Here is a 20,108-nt window from a genome sequence, read left to right on the forward strand (position 1 = left end):
ACAAACAAACCTCAGCATTAACAATGTGTTAAGCATTTAACCAGTTACCTTTACACTGTGGTTATTTCCAACAGGGGCATATTATATAGCTAAGATTGCCATTGTGGGACTGATTAGCACAAAATGGCCACTGGCTCAAAAGAGGACAACACCTTACACATCTTCCTTACTCTGGCTTTTCCCTAAAATTCGGCTTATTTATTTATTTATTTTGTATGTATGTGTGGCACAGTGAGTATTGGTGTTGGAATAGTCAGTTCCATGAGACAGCTCTCCCTTTCTCCCATGTGGTTCCCAGGACTGAACACAGACCATCAGGCTTGGTGGCAAGTACCTTTACCAGCTGAGTTACCTTGCCCACCCTCCCCTCTTATAGGCCTCAAAGGATCCAGGAGCCCTTCAAAGAGGGCACATTTGATCAGATTGAGAAGAATGTGTTCAGAGAATAATAAACTCCATAGGTAGCATGTCCAGAATAACAGAGACCTTTGCTTCTTTTCTCATTGCTGTAACAAACACTTGACAAGAAGCAACTTAAGGGAGGGAGGGCTCCTTCTGCCTCACAGTTTTAGGGTACTGTCATATTGGGAAGGCATGCAGGGCAGCAGAAGCATGAGGCTCTGGTCACACTGGATCCAGTCAGGAAGCAGAGAGAATTGTCTTTCAACTTGCTTTCTCCTTTTGTCAGGAACCTCAGCCCATGGAATATAACCAGCTCAGTTAACTCAGTGTAGAAGCTCGCTCACAGACATGTCCAGAAGCTGATTCTAAATCTTGTCAAGCTGGCAATTGAGACTAACCACCATACTTCCAAAGTCCAGCTTCAGTGGAAAATACACACACACACACACACACACACACACACACACACACTTCCTCCAAGGTATGGTTGAGGAGAAGGTATATTGTAAATATGGGGAGAGAACAGGCAGAGGCATCTGGAAGGGTCCAGACTGACTGAACTAGGCTAGGGGAGGGAAGAGGAACAGGAAAAAGCAAGAGAGGAAGAGAGAAAAGAGGAGAAAGGGGAGCTAAGAGAGAAGCCAAGAGGCCAAGAGCAAGCCAGGAGGCCAAGAGACTGGGCATTCAAAATGGCTGAAGTTATAAAAGGATCAGAAGCTGAGAAGGCAGTCCCGGGACTAGAGAGTTTAGGGTAGGGGCAGGGTGTGCCAGCCAGGATGACTCTAACAAGTACTGAGGGGTGCTAGGGGAACCTGGCAGCCAGCTCCACTTTGACATGTTAAATAAGCATCTCTGCCATTTGTCCCAAGTTTGAGACCTAAACCAGCTAAGGTGTGTTCATTTATTTATATGGTCAACAAGCATCTGCTGAACAAGTGAGCATCTGCTTTGTGCTGAACACTATTGGGTGATGGTGTGAGCCTGAGAGAAAATTAAGGACTGAAGCTAAAGAGATGGATCAGTTGGCAAAGTGCCTGTCACACAAGCACGCAGACCTGAGTTTGAAGAGATGTGCGTGGGAATGGAATTCTGTGATCCCCGTGCTTGGTGGGGTGGAGACAGACAAATCTCCGTGTTTGTTGATTAGCTAATCTGGGTAATTGGTGAGCTCCAGGCTCAGTGAGAGACTCTATGAAAACTAAGGTGGCAGTAATAATGAAAGACACCTAACATCAACTTCTGGCTTCTACATACGTGCTCATACAAGTGTGCACACACCACATAGCTTACACATACGCACACATGCACACATGCGCACACACACTGGAAAAACAAAGTTAGGAACAGCTCCTGCCATCAAGGAATACAACAAAAAACTAGACACCATCAAATGACTGCACAAGTAAATGTAGGAATTACAACTATTAGTTTTGTGTCAAGGACATTCTAATGAGGTTGAGCTAAGCCTCCCTGAGACCTTGGAGAAAGAGAAGGCTATGAACTTGGAGGGGGGAGGGAACTACAGGGATGAATGAGTGTGGAGACTGACTGAAGAGCAACTAGACAGAGCAAACAACACACAGAGGCCAGGGTGAGTTCAACCATGTGTACTGAAGGACTTGAAATGGGGATAAGGTGCCCAGAATTAAAGGGTGTGAGAGACTCGGTGTGCACCCCAGATTCAAGCACTGGTCCCCGTCCCAAATATACAGTAAATATATTGGAAGTGATGCCGGATGACCTTGTGGGGACAGAAATCGAAAGAGTGTGTATGCACAGAGGAGAGGACACAGGAGGGCACAGCAGAGACAGCTATGTGCAATTTAAGGAGAAAGATGTTAGTGAGATGGCTCAGTATATAAAGATACCTGCCACCAACACTGATGACCAGAGTTCAATTTCTGAGCCTCACATGGTTGAGGGAAAGAACTGAGGAAGTTGTCTTCTGGCCTCCATGTGCATACAATGGCACAGGAACCTACATACAGGCACACCCACACAAACATCCATGCACAGTTAATAAGTTAATTTAATTTTAAAAATAATAAAAATAATTTTTTAAAAAAGGAGAAAGCCAGGAGTGGTGGCACACACCTTTAATCTCAGCACTCAGGGAGTAGAAGCAAGGGGGATCTCTGTGAGTTTGAGGTTGGCCTGGTCTACAGAGTAAATTCGAAGACATCCAGAACCACATAGTGAAATCTTATCTCAAAAAAATAAGAAAGAAAAGAAAAGAAAACGGTAAATGAATGAGCAAATAAATAAATAAATAAATAAATAAATAAATAAATAAATAAAATAGTGGTCTTGGGAGACACCGCCACCCTTGATGGTGTCTACATACCAGACTTTCAGCTAGCAGAACTGTGAGATAGCAAGTGTGGTGTTGTGAAGAACTCTAAGATGGTCCTTACAGCAGCCAACTGAGACCAATGCAAGAGGAGAAAGGAATTCAATGAAGCCGTATCTCAGTCAACCCTATGTCAAGGACGTCAGTCTGCATTGACATCAGAGTTATAGAATGGAGCCGATGCTCCATTTTAGAAGGTTGGATTAGATCTAATATACCAAAGGAGGGGTCAGTCACTATAGTATGAAGGAGAGCCAAGTTCCGAGCAATAGAAGATGCAGACTCAGGCTGGAGACATGGTTCAGCCAGGGAGCACTTGCTTAGCTCACACTTGAAAATCTCAGGGTTCATTCTTCAGCATCACCAAATCCAAACAAAGAACAAAGGGTGGATTGGACTGTTGACATTTTCTGAGAATGGTAGAAAGAGCACTATGGTATCATAGGTTATTTGGAGATGCTTACAAAGAAAGGTAGCACCAGAGGCTAAACAATATCCATTTACCAGACAGACAGACAGACAGACAGACAGACAGAAGCCATGGTGACGAAACTTCTCTCTAAAACTCAGTGAGCTTGCAAGGAGTTGAGGTTAGAGAGTCAATTAGCAGAGGAAAAAGCAGAAGCGAAACACAGGTAGAATGCTGCTAGTTGGTAGAGTGCTTGCCTAGCAGGCATGAAGCCCTGGGCTCCATTCCTAGCACTGCACAAACTGGATGTGATGGTGCATGCCTGCACACCCTGCTCTTGGGTAGTGGAAGCAGGAAGATCAGAAGCTCCAGATCATCCTTAACTAAGAAAATAAGTTTCAGGCTAGCTGAAACTACATGAGATCATGTCTATACAAATAAAAAGGGCATTGGAAAGATGGTTCAGCAGTTAGGAGTACTGGCTGCTCTTCCAGAGGTCTCAAATTTGATTCCTGGAAGAAATGAAGCCTCACGACCACCTCTAACTCCAGCTCTAGGAGATCCAACTCCTGCCTCTGGCCTCCAGGGTCACTACACACATAGGCTGCACATATATACAGGCAGGTAAAATATCCATACACATAACTTTTTGTTGTTTTCGAGACAGGAACTCACTATGCAGCTCTGGCTATCCCAGAACTCACTCTGTAGTCCAGTCTGGCCTTAAACTCACACAGATCCGCCTGCCTCTGCCTCCTGAGTGCTATGACTAATGGCACATGCCACTACTTCCAGCCATGAAATATTTTAAAATAATAACAAAAATAATAATGGAAAAGGCAACGAGAGCTAGCTGATAGTGGCAGGTGAAGAGTCTTTGTCCAGGAGGCAGGACAAGACCCCTGAACTTCCTATTTAATATTCTTCTCATGAATATTGTAAGTATTCATAAACGAATTTTATTCTCCACCATTTGGACACTAGTAAGCAGATGCTTTGCTCAACCAAGGCACCTACACCCTGATTATACTCTGATAGCCCCCAAGAAGCATGCAACAAAGACAGATGAGCAGGCATGCTAATGAATGGGGCCTAAGACTCCAATATTCCCTTCCTCAAATGCTGTGCATGTCTCCGACAGAGAAATGAAATCTCCGAGACAGGCTGATTATACAAATAAAGCAGCATTATTGTATTTGTCTACCAGGCTGATCGCCGGAAATTTGCAATTTATGATGGATTTCACAAATAGAAAAAATAAACAGGCGATATCATTTATTATAGCCGCATCTACATCAATAAAGGGAAGGAGAGAAGAGTGGCAATAATCTGAATATTGGAGGTAAAACTTTCTCCTGATATATTCAAGCATTTGAATCAAAATATTATCTTATGCTAAGAGGTCACTAATTTAATTTTGATGATATTTCCCCAAGAGACTGACTTGATAGATCATTGTACACTGCAGAAAATGTCTTTGCTTGGAAAATTAAACTAGTCAAGAAAACAACTATTAAAACGTTCTTATGGTGAGCTGGGGATGTGACTCAGTTGGCTAAAAACCTTGCTGAAAATGCAGGAAGCCCTGGATTCCATTCCCAGCACTGCATAAATTAGGTGTGGTAGGGCACACTTGTAATTTCAGAACTTGGGGGGTAGAGGCAAGAGGAGCATGAATTGAAGATCCTCGTCAGCTACTTAGTGGGTTCAATATCATCCTGGGCTACATGAGTCCCTGACCCAAATAGAGGCTAAGGAGAGCCCAGAAAGATGGTTCAGTGGTTAAGAACAAGGCTGCACTTGCCGAGGACCCAAATTTAGTTTCTAGCTCCCACATACATTGATTTACAACTGCCTGTAACTTCAGTACCAGGGCATCGGATGTCCTCTTCTGGTCTCCATGGGTACAGGCACATACACATCAAATTAAAAAAGAAATATTTTAACAGACATATTATAAACTCGATTTCTCCAGAAGGTTTCCTTTCCTTTTTTTTTTCTTCCAGACTATTCATTCTGAAGTTCCTGTCCTAGGGTTATCTTTGTCAATGTTCTATTCTGTCATGATTACCTGTCCTAAGTCAGAAAGACTCTCATTGTCCTTAATAGCTGGCCACATTTGATTCATGGGTTTCCTGGGCTCTCTTTCATTGATTTTATGAAATTCCGTAGTACAGTTTACAGCTCGACTTCTGTATTCTGATGTCCTCTGGGGATTGCATGCAAGCTGCTACCTTGAAAGTTTCCTGGAGTGCCACAAAAAATTATCTCTCTGCATTTTTAAAAAAGATGTATTTGTTTTTATTTTATGTATATGAGTGCTTGCCTGTATATAAGTACCCCATATGAGTGGCTCATGTATGACCACACATGCACGTCACACACAGATGAGAAGAAAAAAAGAAGAAGGGAGGGAGGGAGGGAGGGAGAGAGGGAGGGAAGGAGGGAGGGAAAGAGGGAAGGAGAGAGAGAGAGAAGGAGGGAGGCAGGGAAGGAGCGACAAGGGAGAAAGGGAGGGATGAAGGGAGGGAAAGAGAAAGGGAGGGGAGGGAGTGGAGGGGGCAGGCAAGGCAAGGATTTTCAGGAATAGGCACTTTTGCATTATTAAGGTTTATCCTGTAAATTGCTTGTGGCCTAGTGAGCATCTCAGCACTGTTTTCTTTCGCAAGGTCCCTCATTTTTTCTCATTATTTACCAGCTCAGCACCTCAATACAGTGGAGGGGTAACCACAAACATATGCAGAGAAGAACATTAATAATTGCTACAAAGGGTTCCTCATCCTGCTTGGGTTTATGAATTTTGGCTCCATTATACAGAAGTTAGAAGTTTTTTTTAACAATGAGGAGAAAACCTTTAATTGATTTTTTATTGCTTCAAGTGCTCCAAAGACATACTGTGTTTTGTTGTCATTTACACTATATTAAATTCAAAATATGTCTGAAATGAGCAAATATTTATTTTCATTTGATCCATCTGTTAAGTGAAATACTAAAAAGACAGCTAAATCACTATATTAAATTCAGTGGTTTATAAACAATTTATATGTTCATTTGTTCTGGGTTAAAAATGCCCCAAAGCACAAGTTTATGAAACCCACAAAGCAAATTGCATCATATTAATCTGATGGATGTAAGCCATGGCTTCCTCCTCTTCACTCCATTAATTTACTCCCTAACTCGAGTTAATTAGTGAGGTTCCTATTTTTAAAAGTTCTTTGAAATGCACTGGGAAGGGGAGACAGCATTTGCTCATACCACTTTGAAAACCTACCACAGAGAAGACAGGCTAAATACAAATGGCAAATTTCTCGGGGTCTTATCACACACTGAGTACCTGATTGTCAGTCAGCAGTGTCTATGCTGGGAGCCTGTGGGTGATTAATATATAGTTGTTATAAAGAATCCGGAGAAGTCTAGATGCAAAGGAGAGAAGGGTAAAGAGAGCTCGTTCGAAGCAATTACTACTGTGAGAAATTGTCTCCAGTGGGCTGGCCATATACACCAAGTAGACACTGACATTCACCTGAACCAGAACTGGGGGATGAACTGCCATCTACTTAGAGAAATGGTGAAAAAGCAAAAACCAGACATTGATCAGACAGTAAAGGTAGGGACTATGGAGATGGCTCAGTGGTTAAGAGCTACCCTTCCAGAGGACCCAAGTTCAGTACCCAGAACCCACAGCACACAACTTCCTGTAACACCAGCTCCAGGAGATCCAATGCCTTCTCCTGCTCTCTTTGGAAACCTTCATGCACATGCATGTATTCACACACACACATAAACATACATTAAAAAAATAAAAATAAACCCTTTAAAGAATAAACTATGGCTAACAGTTTACGATGTGTCTAAGAGGATTTAGAAGGGAAAAGAAGCTTCTCACCAAGTGTTCAAGCAAACAAACACGATTTCAGTCCCTCCTGTGATATTTTGAGTAACAGACAGGGGGTGATAGATCTTATTGGCTTCAGTACCCTTGTCATGTCCCAAGTCATATTTCACAGGACTCTCCACTCTGGCTCCCAGAGCACCAGCCTGCTGACCTCACTTAGGCTGCAGATCTCATGTAACTTGTTCTTTCCTTGCCTGTGTTTGGCCTTACACCATTTTCCCTCCACCCAAACTATGGAAGTCTGGGCCACACCCTCCTTCCCACCATGTGGTGGAGCTTTGTTGTTGTTGGTTGTTTTTAAGCACCGTGTTACAGATGCTAGGCTAGCCTAACTGCGGAGAGCTGTGAACTTTTGATCCTCCTGCTTCCACATGCAGAGTGCTGGGATGGCAGCCCTACATGGTCACTTCCTGTTTTATGCCGTGTCAGAGTCAGAACCTAGGCCTTCATGCATGCTAAGGACTCTACCAACGGAGCCACCACCCCAGCCCATATCTTAAGCCCCAAATTCCCTCTCTATAAAATGGAAACACACATTGCCCAGCACAGCTGTGGCAGACAAGAAGGGTAGAGGAAAGAGCATCAAGATTAATATGAAAGGCCCAGGGCTACACGCAAGGAGCAGAGCACGCAGAGTATACAACTGTAGGATAATGTAAGCACCCAGAAAAGAGTGCAGCCCCAAGAACCCAGGGCCACAGGGTGTCTAATCTCTCTTTCCCACTCTCTGGCCCATTTCCTTGCTTGGGAGCGACCTCTTCATGGTAAACCATGTACGTCTCTACTACTATATAAATGTCCTTGATCCAACTTCCCATTCCAGGATTCAAAACTTTAGAAATCCCAGCTGGCATCCTGGGCCCCTGCCATGCCAGATGCTCATCCAATTCGCACAAGCTGATCTCTTATCATTGTCTACAGACTTGGATTAAAACCAAGTCAGCAGCTGACCCACCCTTAGCCAAGGAAGGGCTGACTTAAGACCCAAGTGCCTTCCAGTCTCACCCCTTGCTTGAACTTCAGCCCTGGGACTACTTACACAAGTTCCTGACTCTCAAACGACCCCAGGATTGATTTTTCTCAGGAAACTACACTGAAGAGGAGAAGAATGTGCCAAATCTCAATTCTCCCTTGACCAAACTCCCACGCACATACCTGTGATGTCATCTTTTCCTTGTTTTTTCTGAAAAATATTTTCAGCAGCCTTTGGTGACACATACTACAGATGTCTGGTTTAAAGCCCTGGCTCCCAGGGGTCAGCAACAAAACCCTTCTGGTTTGGTTCGGTTTGTCTTTTAAGATTCTTTTTGAAATTATTCATATGTGTGTATGACTATGTGAGTGTTTGTGAATATCGGAGGCAGGTGTCTAAGTTGTCCAGAAGAGGCCATCATGGTCCCCAGACCTGGAGTAGTTAGCGGTAGTTAGGAGCTGCTGGAACTCTAGCCAGGGTCTGCTGGGAAAGCAGTAAGTTCTTTCCTGCAAAGCCCATGTCTCCAGCTCTTAATTTGGGATTTTTTGCTTGGCTCTGTTTTGGGTTTTGTTTTAGGGTATCATAGAACCTAGGGTAGCCTCAAATTCACTATCTAGCCAATGATGACCTTAAACTTCTGATCCTCCTGCTTCTACTTCTCAAATGCTAGGGTTACAAGTGTGGTACATTATATCAAGTTTATATAATGCTGGTGAAGGCATTTGGGGCTTCCAGGACGCTCGGCAAGCACTCGCCTATCTGAACCTCATCTCCAACTTCCAAAGACTCTCTTCTGAAGGTTTTGGGGTCTTCCATATCTCTGGATCCCTAGAAATAGTCTCCTCAAGCCCAGAGAAGGCCCTCAATTTCAAGTTCGCCACCAAGTTTTGGAAGGAAATAGCGTTCTCTCTCTCTCTCTCTCTCTCTCTCTCTCTCTCTCTCTCTCTCTCTCTCTCTTTCTCTTTGTGTGTGTGTGTGTGTGTCTGTCTGTCTGTCTGTCTGTCTCTCTCTCTCTCTCTCTCTGTGTCTGTCTCTGTCTCTCTGTCTCTCTCTGTCTCTCTCTCTGTGTCTGTCTCTGTCTCTCTGTCTCTGTGTGTGTGTCTGTCTGTCTGTCTCTGTCTCTCTGTCTCTCTCTGTCTCTCTCTCTCTGTCTCTTTCTCTCTCTTTTTCTCTCTCAACCAGAAATGGGAGCATTGGGAAATGTTTAGGTCAACTCATCAGATAAACAGGAATCCCTGCTATGTCTCACTGTACTAAGCAGGGACGGACCCATGGCCCTGCAGAAATCTAAGCAGGGAGTGCTCACGTACATCCCAGAGTTTGCAGATCACAGTTGCCAGGAAGAGCAGTCTAAAGAGCAAGTATCCCTGAAAAGCCAGCTTCTTCCAAGGAGGGGGAAAAATGCTGACAAAATTTCCTTGCCTGATCAAGGCTCTCTGGCCTAAGGATCCAGTAAGATAACTCTCCCTCTTTATCTCTGAAGGACTTGACCCTGTCCAAAGGAACTCTCTCCTGACCTGAGTGATTTCATTTGTCCCTTTTATCACCCAGTATCTTTATCTAAGATACTTTGTTTATAGCCTCAAGTCACAGAAATGATGTATCAGACCTTTCAATGTCACAGACCACAGATTTCCTAAACACAAAGAAAAGACATATCCCCACACACCCCAATGAGCACCAAGACCCTTATTTAGCTAACGCTCTTTAGCCTCCGTGAACTCCGGGTTTTATTTCTCAGGCCAGAAGGCCCACGTTCCCCCGCGACCCAGACTCACTCAGGAATATGATGGTCTGTCTTCTTGCTGTCCGGCTCTCCTCACTCTCTGACTTCCTCAGCTGCAGCTGTGGCCCGGTCCCTGCCAGGGTGCCCCTCTTGCTCTTCATCAGCACTTTCATCATATTCCAGCACATGAAAGCCACAGACACCAGGACCACCAGGTAAACAGCGAAGGCCCCAAAGATGCTGGACTGGAAGACCTCCCAACGATTGGAGAGGTTTGTGCAGATGGACATATTGGAGTTTGCAGGTTGATCGTGGTGGCGGGTGCGAGAGAGGTTGCACTTGAGTCCCTTGTGAGAGGGTACGTTCACCAGAGGGTACTCAATACCCATGGCAAAGAGCAAAGGCAGTGCCACCAGGGCGGAGGTGACCCATACAAAACCGATCAGCAGTTTCACCTGGCAAGGTCCAGACACGGCTTTATACCTGAAGGGATGACAAATGGCAATGTACCGCTCAAAGCTGAGGGTCAGCACGTGCAGCAATGTGGCGTAGCTACACATCTCAAAGAGAAACGTGTGGAGCTTACAGGACAGAGCATAGCTGGGTGTGGTCAGGGGGTTCCAAATGATGCTGTAGAACTCCATGGGCATGCCAATCAAAAAAACCAAGATATCTGAACAAGCCAAACTGACCATGTGATCTGTCACCTCCTTCTGCAAATAGCCCTTTTTCTGCAATACCTGCGTAACCCGAATGGTGACGCTGTTGCCCAAGATGCCTACCACGAAGACGATCAGGTACACCAAGATGAGGGTGATTTTGATCCAAGTGGCCACCTCAAATTCAGGTACATGGCTGTGATCGATGACACGGGAGCAGATGTTGCTGGAGCCACTGGATGAAGCCATGAGGAAGAGAGACCCAGACCACCAGGTCCCTAAATGTCTCCACTTCCCTTTCTTCCGCCTCCCAAAGAAGCCCAGCTACTCACCAGCTTGGGCGCAACACTTTCTGTCTCTGTGGTTGGCTGGCCAAGGGTGACTTAGTTTTTCGGCTCTCGCATTGAAACTTCCTGGAATAGTTCACCCTAGAATTCTTGAGGACGCCAGTGGGTGGCGGTGGGGTTTGGAGATAGTCACTCTGGGGTGAGGAGGGACCAGTCCAGAGGAGGCTCTGACCTCCCTACTCAACTCTGTGTAAGAGCTGCGGTACTCTGTCTGGCGGCGGATCTTCCTCTCCCTTCCAGGTCCCTGGCACTGACCTCCCCGGCTGCCTTCCAGGAGGGAAGCGAAGAGGTCTCCCACGGGTCAATCATTAACCACAGCTCATTCTGCTTAGCAGCCTGCTGCAGAACCAGCCCAGGCAGCCTCAGGGTCTGACTCAACACAGATAGTGGCAGAAAAAGGAATAGCACCTCCCCCTCCCCGCCTCGCTCTTGCAGCAGTCTCCTGACCAGTCTTTGAGGTTTCTTGGGACAGGCAAACCGAGTAGATGTGGCAACTGGGAAGGCAGAGGTCTCTCCTGGTCTTGGAGAGAGACAATCCACAAGTCCCTGGATATCTGAGATGCCCTGCCTTGCAGGACTGGTTTGGCTGTGGCTTGCTCTGGAGAACTTTGCAAGCCTCTCCCAGTAGTGCCCAAGTTATAGGATACCCAAGTATTTGCAATGAATTACTACCTGGAAGTCATCCCTAACCAGGCTAATAAGATCCATTTTGAAGCCTGGATGGCTCCAAGCCTCCTAATGTTTTGCACAGTGCACGCTGCCTCTCCATCTGGCCCCAGGGTCCCGAACTGCTTCTGGTTGTTTCATGAAGCAATTCTCTCCCCAGAGGGAGAACTCACCAGCAGTTGGGAATGCAGGTGAATGTTCCAGATATCTAGTTAGGGAAGCATACCCTTCAAGGGAAGCTGTTTCCACAAGCTGGAGGACCACAGCAGGAGCCCATGGGCTCTCAAAAAGGTCCACCACTTAAACGGGTGGAAGGAGTCTAATGGGCACTGTGAATCTTTAGGCGTAGCAATTCTATGTAACTCTAAAATCAAAAATGAGGGTGGAAGCGGAAGAAAGTGAGATGTGCGCATTGAGGGACATCCAACAGTCAACGTATGTGCAGACAACATATGTGCAGTCAACATATGTGCTAAGTGGGGACTTGGGGGAGGTCACTGTAAGCCCAGCACTACTGTTCTGAAGTATTAGACTGTTTACAGTCCCTGCCCATCCTAACAACAGCTTTTCCTTGTCTGGGTCACTATACCTGGGTTAACATTTTAAAGACAGAAGATAGACTGAGTCCTCTTGGATCATAAAATCACTTCGTTGGGTTGGTTGTCTTTTGCTTTTGTTTTTTGAGAAACGGTTTCATGTAGCCCAGGCTGACCTCCAACACCATATAGGCCAGTATAACCTTGAACTTGTGATCCTTCTGTCTCCAGGTACAAGCTGGGATTACAGGCTTGTACCACCACTCTTTGTTTATGAGGTATTGAGACCTAGGGCTTCAGAAATTCTAGACAAACCCTCAACCAACTGAGCCATATTACCCACTGTGTGAAATCTTAAGAAAAAGTCAAATACATAAAAACAGGAAGCTGAGAAGAACAATTCCCAGAAACAGGGAGGGAAAGGAAGTTCGTCACAGGGTGCTGGTTTGCAATTGTATAGGGTGACTGTATCTAGATAACTCACCTAACTCGGGACTTGAGTTAATAGTACTTTGAGGCTCAATAAGAAGTATGCTAAGAGACCACAGGCATAACACACTTAACAGTCACTCAGGGGGAGACAAGAAAATAAGAGTCTTGTTTGTCGTCACCTTTTGACTATGAGTTTTAGCTGGTTTAGCTTGTTTTGTATTGCTGTGGTAACACACTCCATGAGAAAGCAACTTGAGGTGAAAGGGGTTTATTTGGTTTATACTCCCTAGGTCAGTCATGGAGGGAAGTCAGAGTAGGAACTGAAACAGATTGAATGGAGGGTCACAATTTGTTAGCTTACCCATGCTCCTGGTGGGCTAGCCTCTTTCTCATACTGCCCAAGACTACCTATCAAGGTATGGTACTGCCCACGCTGGGCTGGATGACCACACTGTAGAGGAATGAAAACAGACCCATAGCTATCTTCCTGCCCCCAAAACAACTCCAGGTGGTTCATAGACCTCAATGCTGAACTGCTCGGGGAAACAGACAGGAGTGCTGGAAATACAATTCCATCTGCCCAGGAATTAAGGACAACAATTGACAAATGGATCCTCATAAAATTTAAAAGCTCCTGTAGAGCAAAGAAAACCATCAATCAAATAAAGAGGAAGCCACCAGAGTGGGGTGAGAATCCTTGCCATCTATACACCCAATAGAAGATTATTATCCAAAATAGACAAAGAACTCAAAAAAAAAGCAAAAAAAATCAAGAAAATAAATGACTGAATTTAAAAAATGGTGTATGGGGCTGGAGAGAAGGTTCAGTGGGTCATAGCACTGGTTGCTCTTCCAGAGGTCCTGAGTTCAAGTTCCAGCAACCACATGGTGGCTTGCAACCATCTCTAATGGGTTCTGATGCCATACACATATATAAAATAAATAAATCTTTTTTTTAAATGGTGTATGCAGGTGAACAGAATTATCAAAAAAGAGATGGGCTAAAAATATATATATCTTTAAGTGTTCAATATCCTAAGCAATTAGAAAAATGTAATTTTGAAACTATTGTAATTTTGAAATTTCCTCTTAACCTGGTCAGAATGCCCAAGATCAAGAAAGAAAAACAACAGCAAATGCTAGAGAGAATGCTGGGAAAGGGGGACCTTCCTTCACTGCTGAGGAGACTGAGAGCTGATGCAGCCAACTGTGGAAATCGGTGAGGAGAATCTTCAAAAAGCTGTACGTAAATCTGGCACATGGCCCAGTCGTAGCTACCTTGGCATATATCCCAAGGACCTCACATCCTGCTTCATGGATACTTGCTTGCTCGGCCATGTTCAATGTCACTAGGAGGCTAGGAAACGGAAACAAACTACCTGTCTTTCAACTGATGCATGGACTTGAATATGCGGCACATATGTACAATGGACTACTCCTCAGCTGTAAAGAAAGCAGAAACTGGGAAGATTTTAGGTAAATGGATGGAAGTAGAATATATTTACTGAGTGAGGTAACTCAGAAAGACAAGCGTCCCGTGTTCTCTTATTTGTGGATCCTAGCTCCAAGTCTCTATGTTTGAACATATAACCCTTTAACTGCAGAAGCGAGGGAAGTAGAAATGGACCATAGGAGAACAGAAAAAGGAACCCTAGAGAAGATAAGATACTGGAGCATAGGCTATCTAGAGCGAATAAGATGACACAGAAGCTATGAAGGAAGAGAGCAAAATCCAGAGATGAGAGGATTAACTGGGGAAGAGAAAGGGAAAGTAATAAAGACAAGAGGAAGAAAGAGACATAAATACACTAAAGGTGTTTGAAAAAGCCAAATATACATGCATGCATACATACTTACATACATACACACACACACATACGTGCATACCAAACACACACATCCAAATTATACACACACACATATACATACATGCCATACACATTAATAGAATTGTGTGTGCCTGTGCACATGTGTATGCATGTGTGTATGTGTATGCAGGTGAATGTGCACACATGTATACGTGGAAGGCAGAAGTCAACATCAGAAATTGTTCCTCAGGTTCTGTCCACCTTATTTCTTAATTTGGTTTCTTGGTTGTTTGATTATTTTGAGACATGGTTTCATTATGTAGACATATAGTTTTTTTACAGAGTCAAACATTTGTGTGTGTGTGTGTGCGTGTGTGTGTGTGTGTATACATGAGTGCAGGTGCCCTGGGAGGCCAGAAGAAGCCATTGGAGGCCCTGGATCTAAAGTTACAGGTGATTATGACACATTAGAGGTAGGTACTAAGAACCACATTCCAGTTCTATGCAAGAACAGCAATCACATGTAACTGCTGAGCCATCTATCCAGCCTCATGATTCATTGGGTTTGTGTGTTTTGCTTTGTTTTGTTTTGTTTCATTTTGTATATTACCTTTACATTGTGCAAAGTATGTATTATTGCCCTCATTTTACAGATGAGGAACTTGAGGAGTAGAGGAGAAAGCGGCCACCAGGCAATTCCAAAGGGAAAATTCAAAGCCAAGTATACCTGGCACCTAAGCACTTTCCTCCCTAAGGCAGAGTCTCCCTAGATCTGCTGGAGTAGTGGCATTCTGGGAAAGACACACCTGTGTGACTCCACCCAGTGATTCCCCTGTCTAGAGCAGCTGCATACTGGCCGTCCTCAGCTCACTATGGTAACCTGGTGTGTTCTGCTCAGACAAGATTCAATTACTACCCAACTGTTGTCATCAAAATGTTTTTTACCAAGATGAGGAGACAAATTATAAATCCATCACCCAAGTGAAGATCAAACTAATGAAAATTCTTCTCTAACAGTAAAGATGGAAAAATACATATTTTGAGCAAATGTCTAGGAGAAATAAATGTGCATTTCACCTGTGCTTTCCCTAAGGCCAATTTAAAAACAAATTTTAAAAACCCAACTATTCAATTATCTCTCATTTGCTGAGGACATACTGTGTGGCTCTTGGTCTAGGGTTTGTATAGTCTACACATTTTTCTAGCATATGTCATAGAGGGCAAAATGGGGTCAAAATGAGAAAAACAAAGACCTTTGGAGCTGAGAAGATGGCTTAGCTGGTAAAGTGTTTGCCTCAAAGCTTTGAAGAATTGAATTTGGATCCCCAGAATCCACTAGAAAGCCAGGTGTGGTGATGCATGCCTGTAACCCCAGCACCTGAGAGGCAGAGACAGAAGAATCCCTGAGGCTCAGTGGCACTTAGCAGAGTCTACATTGAAAACTTCAGATTTGGTGAAAGAAATGTCTCAATCATAAGTTGGAGGGTTGGGGGACGATGTAGGTGTTAGGAACAGGCACTGTTTTTTCAGAGGATTGTGGTTTTATTCCTAGTACCAACATTGGGCTCCCCACAACCACCTGTCACTCTCCCTTCAGGGATCTGGTGCCTTATTTTGGCCCCCATGGGCACCTGCACTCATGTGCGCACACACACACACACACAGAGAGAAAGAGAGAGACAGAGACAGAGAGACAGAAAAACAGAGAAACAGAGAGAGACAGAGACAGAGAGACAGAGACAGAGAGAGAAATATATAAATTAATAATAATTAATATAATAACAAATTCAATAAATGAATTTTAAATACCCGCCATATAGTCTAATACACACATTAGTTTTTTATTTAAAGAAAGCATATTATTTATTCTTTGACAATTTCAGACATGTATATATCTACCGTCAACTCCCCAATCCTACTCATCCTTCTTCTCCAACACATTTCCCTTCCACCTTTCTGTCCTCTTGTTAATAACACACTAAGTCCAGTTCGTGCTACACATATGCACATGTATGGGGGGGGGCAACCACTGAAGCATGGGCAATCTACCAGAGGCCACACACACACACACACACACACACACACACACACAATATCTTCTCTCACCCCAGCAACCATCAACTGCCTCTAGCACCAGCGCCTCAGTTAGAGATGGTCCTCATTAGGCTTTCTCCCATCTGATTGACTTGATCCTGAGCAGGTTTTGTGCAAGTAACATAACTGAACAATAGCAGTGGTTCGCAACTGCACAGCCATGTCATGAACATGAGGCACCACTCTGTAACACCCCTCCCCATTCCCTGGCTCTTATGTTCTTTCCATTCTGTTCTCCTAGATGTTTCCTGCACCTTTGGAGCATTGATATAGATCTTCCAATTAGGATTGATCACTTGACAATCCCTTATTCTCAGCATGTTGGCTACCTTCTTTAAAAATGTGTGTGTGTGTTTGTGTGTGTGTGTGTGTGTGTGTGTGTGTGTGTGTGTGTGTATGAATGCAGGTGCCCACTGAGTCAAGAGGAGAACATTAGATCCCCTGGACCTGGAGTTACAATTAGTCATGAGGCTTCTAACTTGGGTGCTGGGAACTCAGGTCTTCTGCAAAAGCAGTGCATAACCTTAACTATGCAGCACTGTAGGATTCTGTGGTAGTAAAATAGCAATTTCCCTCCCTAAAGGGCTTATTTGACAGTCAAGTCAAGAGCATGTAAATTGATAGACAACATAAAACCAAAATTGCTAATGGTGAAAACAAACCCATTTATAATAGTACTAGAAAGCATGAGATAGGGCTGAAGAGATGGCTCAGTTAACACAGTGCTTGCCTTGGAAGCATAACGACCTGGGTTCAATCCTCACCAACCACAGTAAAGTCAAGTCAGGAGTGGCACTGGAGAGATGGATCAAAAGTTAAAAGTGTGTGCTGCTCTTGTAGAGGACTGCTCTAGTGCCCATGTCAAGCATTCTACAACCACTGACCCCCAGCTCCAGGAATCCAGTGCCCTCTTCTGGCTTTAGAGTGCACCTGTACTCATTTGCACAGACCCAGTAGTGACATACACTTGTAATCCCAGCACTGAGGAGACAGAGGCAAGCAGTTCCCTGGAGCTTACTGGCCAACCAGCCAAGCCTACCTGAAGAGTTCCAGTACAATGAGGTTGTGTCTCCAAATAAACAAGATGAATGGTGCCTAAGGAATAACTCTGGCAGATGACCTCAGCCCTTCACACACACACACACACACACACACACACACACACACATTCACAAGAAAAGAAAGAATAAAATGGGAATAAATTTAACCAAGAATGTTAAATGCTTGCACACAGGAAAACATTAAACATTGATGAGAGAATTGAAGGGGATACAGTTTAGTTCCCATCGTGGATTGGAAGAATTAACATTGTAAAAGGCCATCCTATCCACAGTTGCATACAGACTCAGCATAACCGCCATTGAAATTCTAGTAGTGTATATTCACAGAAATAGAAAAAACAATCTAGAGCCCATATGGAAACTACTGAAGATCTTGAATAGCCAAAAATCAATCTTGACAAAGAAAAAAGCTGGATGCACCACAACTCATGATTTTAAATTAAGTTAAAAATTGTAGTAATATAGACTGCTTATTTATTTATTTTTATTCATTTATTTATTTATTAGGGGATACGAGAATACAAACTAAACACACACATACACACTCACAGAGAGAGAGACAGACAGACAGAGACAGAAACACGGACACAGATCAGTTGAACAAAACAGAGACTCTAAAATAAACTGAAGCATATACAGCCAAGTAACTTTTGACAAGGCAACTCTGTAAACCCAGTATACAAAGGGCAGTCTTTGCAGAGAATGGTATTAGGAAAATAGATATCCTCGTGCAAAAGCATGGCACTGGGTCCTTGACCCTTAACACTGTGCCCAAAATCCAAACAGATAACTGGGGAGATGGAGTGACAGCTTGGCTAGCTCCAGGGGCCCTGAGTGCAGTTTCCAGCACCCATACTGGGTGGCTCACAACCACCTCTAATTTCAGCTCTAACATATTCTTCTGATATTGGAGATCACCTGTACACATGTAGCATGCACACATTCACATAAGCACACACACACAATGCACATGCACACATAAGCACACACACACAATGCACATTTTTTAAAAATACAAAAATAAAGCTTTAAAAAATACAAGCCCTACATAATTTTAAGAAACCGTAAGTCTCCTAAAAAAAAAAAAAAAAGCATAAGAAGACATTTTGACCTTGACCTTGGTGATAGGGTTTTTTGTTTTGTTTTGCTTTTGTTTTTGTTTTTATTTTTGATATCACACAAATATCCAGGCAACAAAGCAAAGAAAAACACATAGAATCATAAAAAATAAAAATGATGTGATGCTTGGTCTTCGTGTGGGATCCCCAACAACTGGAGCAGAAGCTGTCTTTTACTCCAACTTGATATGCCAAGGGAGGCCTCCTCTTCTTTGAGGAGAAAGAATGGTGGAGAGGGAAGAGGGAGGGATTGAGAGGGAAGAAGGGAGGGAACACTGTGATCTGGATGTAAAGTAGATACTGTGCCAGGATGGAATCAATGGCTACTCCTGCCTCTGTGTCTGGATACCAAGGCAGGCATTGTGACCTGGATGTGGATGAATGTGTTTCTCATCCCTACATGAATGAGGTTGTATACCTGAGGGGAGATGGGAAGATACATGAGTATCTGTCCTCAAGAGTATTCTGGTGTGAACTGTGAGTTGGAGATTGATGGATGAGGATCCCAGCCATGTCTATGTGGTGCTATGTGTCAGGATGCTCTTGGGGCTCACTTCTGTGATTATGCACCTGGATTCCTTAGAGATCACTGTGAACTCAACTTTGATGAATGTGCCAGTTAGCCATGTCTCCACGGAAGTCAACTACTACCGTCTAGATTCACAGGACACACTGAGACTCTGATGTCTCTTTGTTGGTCAAAACCTTGTCACAATGATATCTTCACACACGTGAAGACACTGTTGACAGCTATATTTGTCACGACTGGCCTGGATACACAGATGTCCTTAAGATGGACATAAATGAAGGCAGTAGCAACCCCTGCCAATTTGGAGGGAAATGTGTCCAGCTGTCTTCAGAGGACCAATAGGGACACATTGCAGGCCTGACTTCCTTCTTCAGGTACCTTGGAGCCTCAGGTTATGTTTTTATCTGTCAGCCTGGATTCACATGCTATACACTGGGCTTTTGCAGGGTTCTGGGGATTCAAACTTGGGTCCTCAGACTTGCGCAACTGCCTTTTTTTACCCACAAAACTATCTCCCCAACCCTCTTCCTCTACTTTTAAAACCATCATCACTCCCTTGGAAAAATGTTAGCAGTTTAACAAGTATGAGATTCTTCTTCATGACTTCCTTCTGACCATAAATTCTTCTTTTTTCAAACAGAGAACACAACAAGGAATCAAAGAAACAAACACAAAAAGAAAAATCGAAAACCCAAGTGACAACTTGTCTTTATCTTTTCCTCCAAGATACAATCAGGGTCAAACTATGTCCTCATCACTAACCCTTTACCCTGATGGGAGAGAGACCCTACAGTGATGACCACAGCTATGTACAGAAACAACCAGGAGGTTCAAGTCTGTGACTGGGAACACTACATTCAGTCTGAGCCTAGAAAGCATTGGCAGAGGAAATCAGCATTAGCTATTATTTGCCATTGTGCTTTTGATGTGAAATGCCACCCATCCCATAGGCTCATGTGTTTGGACACTTGGTAACTAGCTGGTGGCACTGTTTGGGAAGGTTCTGGAACCTCTAGGAGGTGGAACCACTCTAGAAGAAGTTGGTCACTGGAGTCTAATCTTGAGATTTTATGACCTTGTCTCATTTTCTGTTCACTCTGCTT

The 20,108-nt window shown here is 43.9% G+C and overlaps 1 protein-coding gene across 1 annotated transcript in view; it reads right to left on the reverse strand.

Moving 5' to 3' along the window:
• Gpr39 (G protein-coupled receptor 39) overlaps nucleotides 1-11,021 on the reverse strand; it is a 181,874-nt gene extending 170,853 nt beyond the window's left edge. The window contains exon 1 of the mRNA XM_028771501.1: nucleotides 9,808-11,021. Within this exon, the coding sequence (XP_028627334.1) occupies nucleotides 9,808-10,663 (856 nt within the window). The 5' untranslated portion in view covers nucleotides 10,664-11,021. The remainder of the gene's footprint in view (nucleotides 1-9,807) is intronic.
• Between the last annotated feature and the right edge of the window lie 9,087 nt (nucleotides 11,022-20,108).

The sequence above is a fragment of the Grammomys surdaster genome, unplaced genomic scaffold, assembly GCF_004785775.1.
Source record: "Grammomys surdaster isolate TR1022 unplaced genomic scaffold, NIH_TR_1.0 208, whole genome shotgun sequence".
NCBI classification, from domain to species: domain Eukaryota; kingdom Metazoa; phylum Chordata; class Mammalia; order Rodentia; family Muridae; genus Grammomys; species Grammomys surdaster.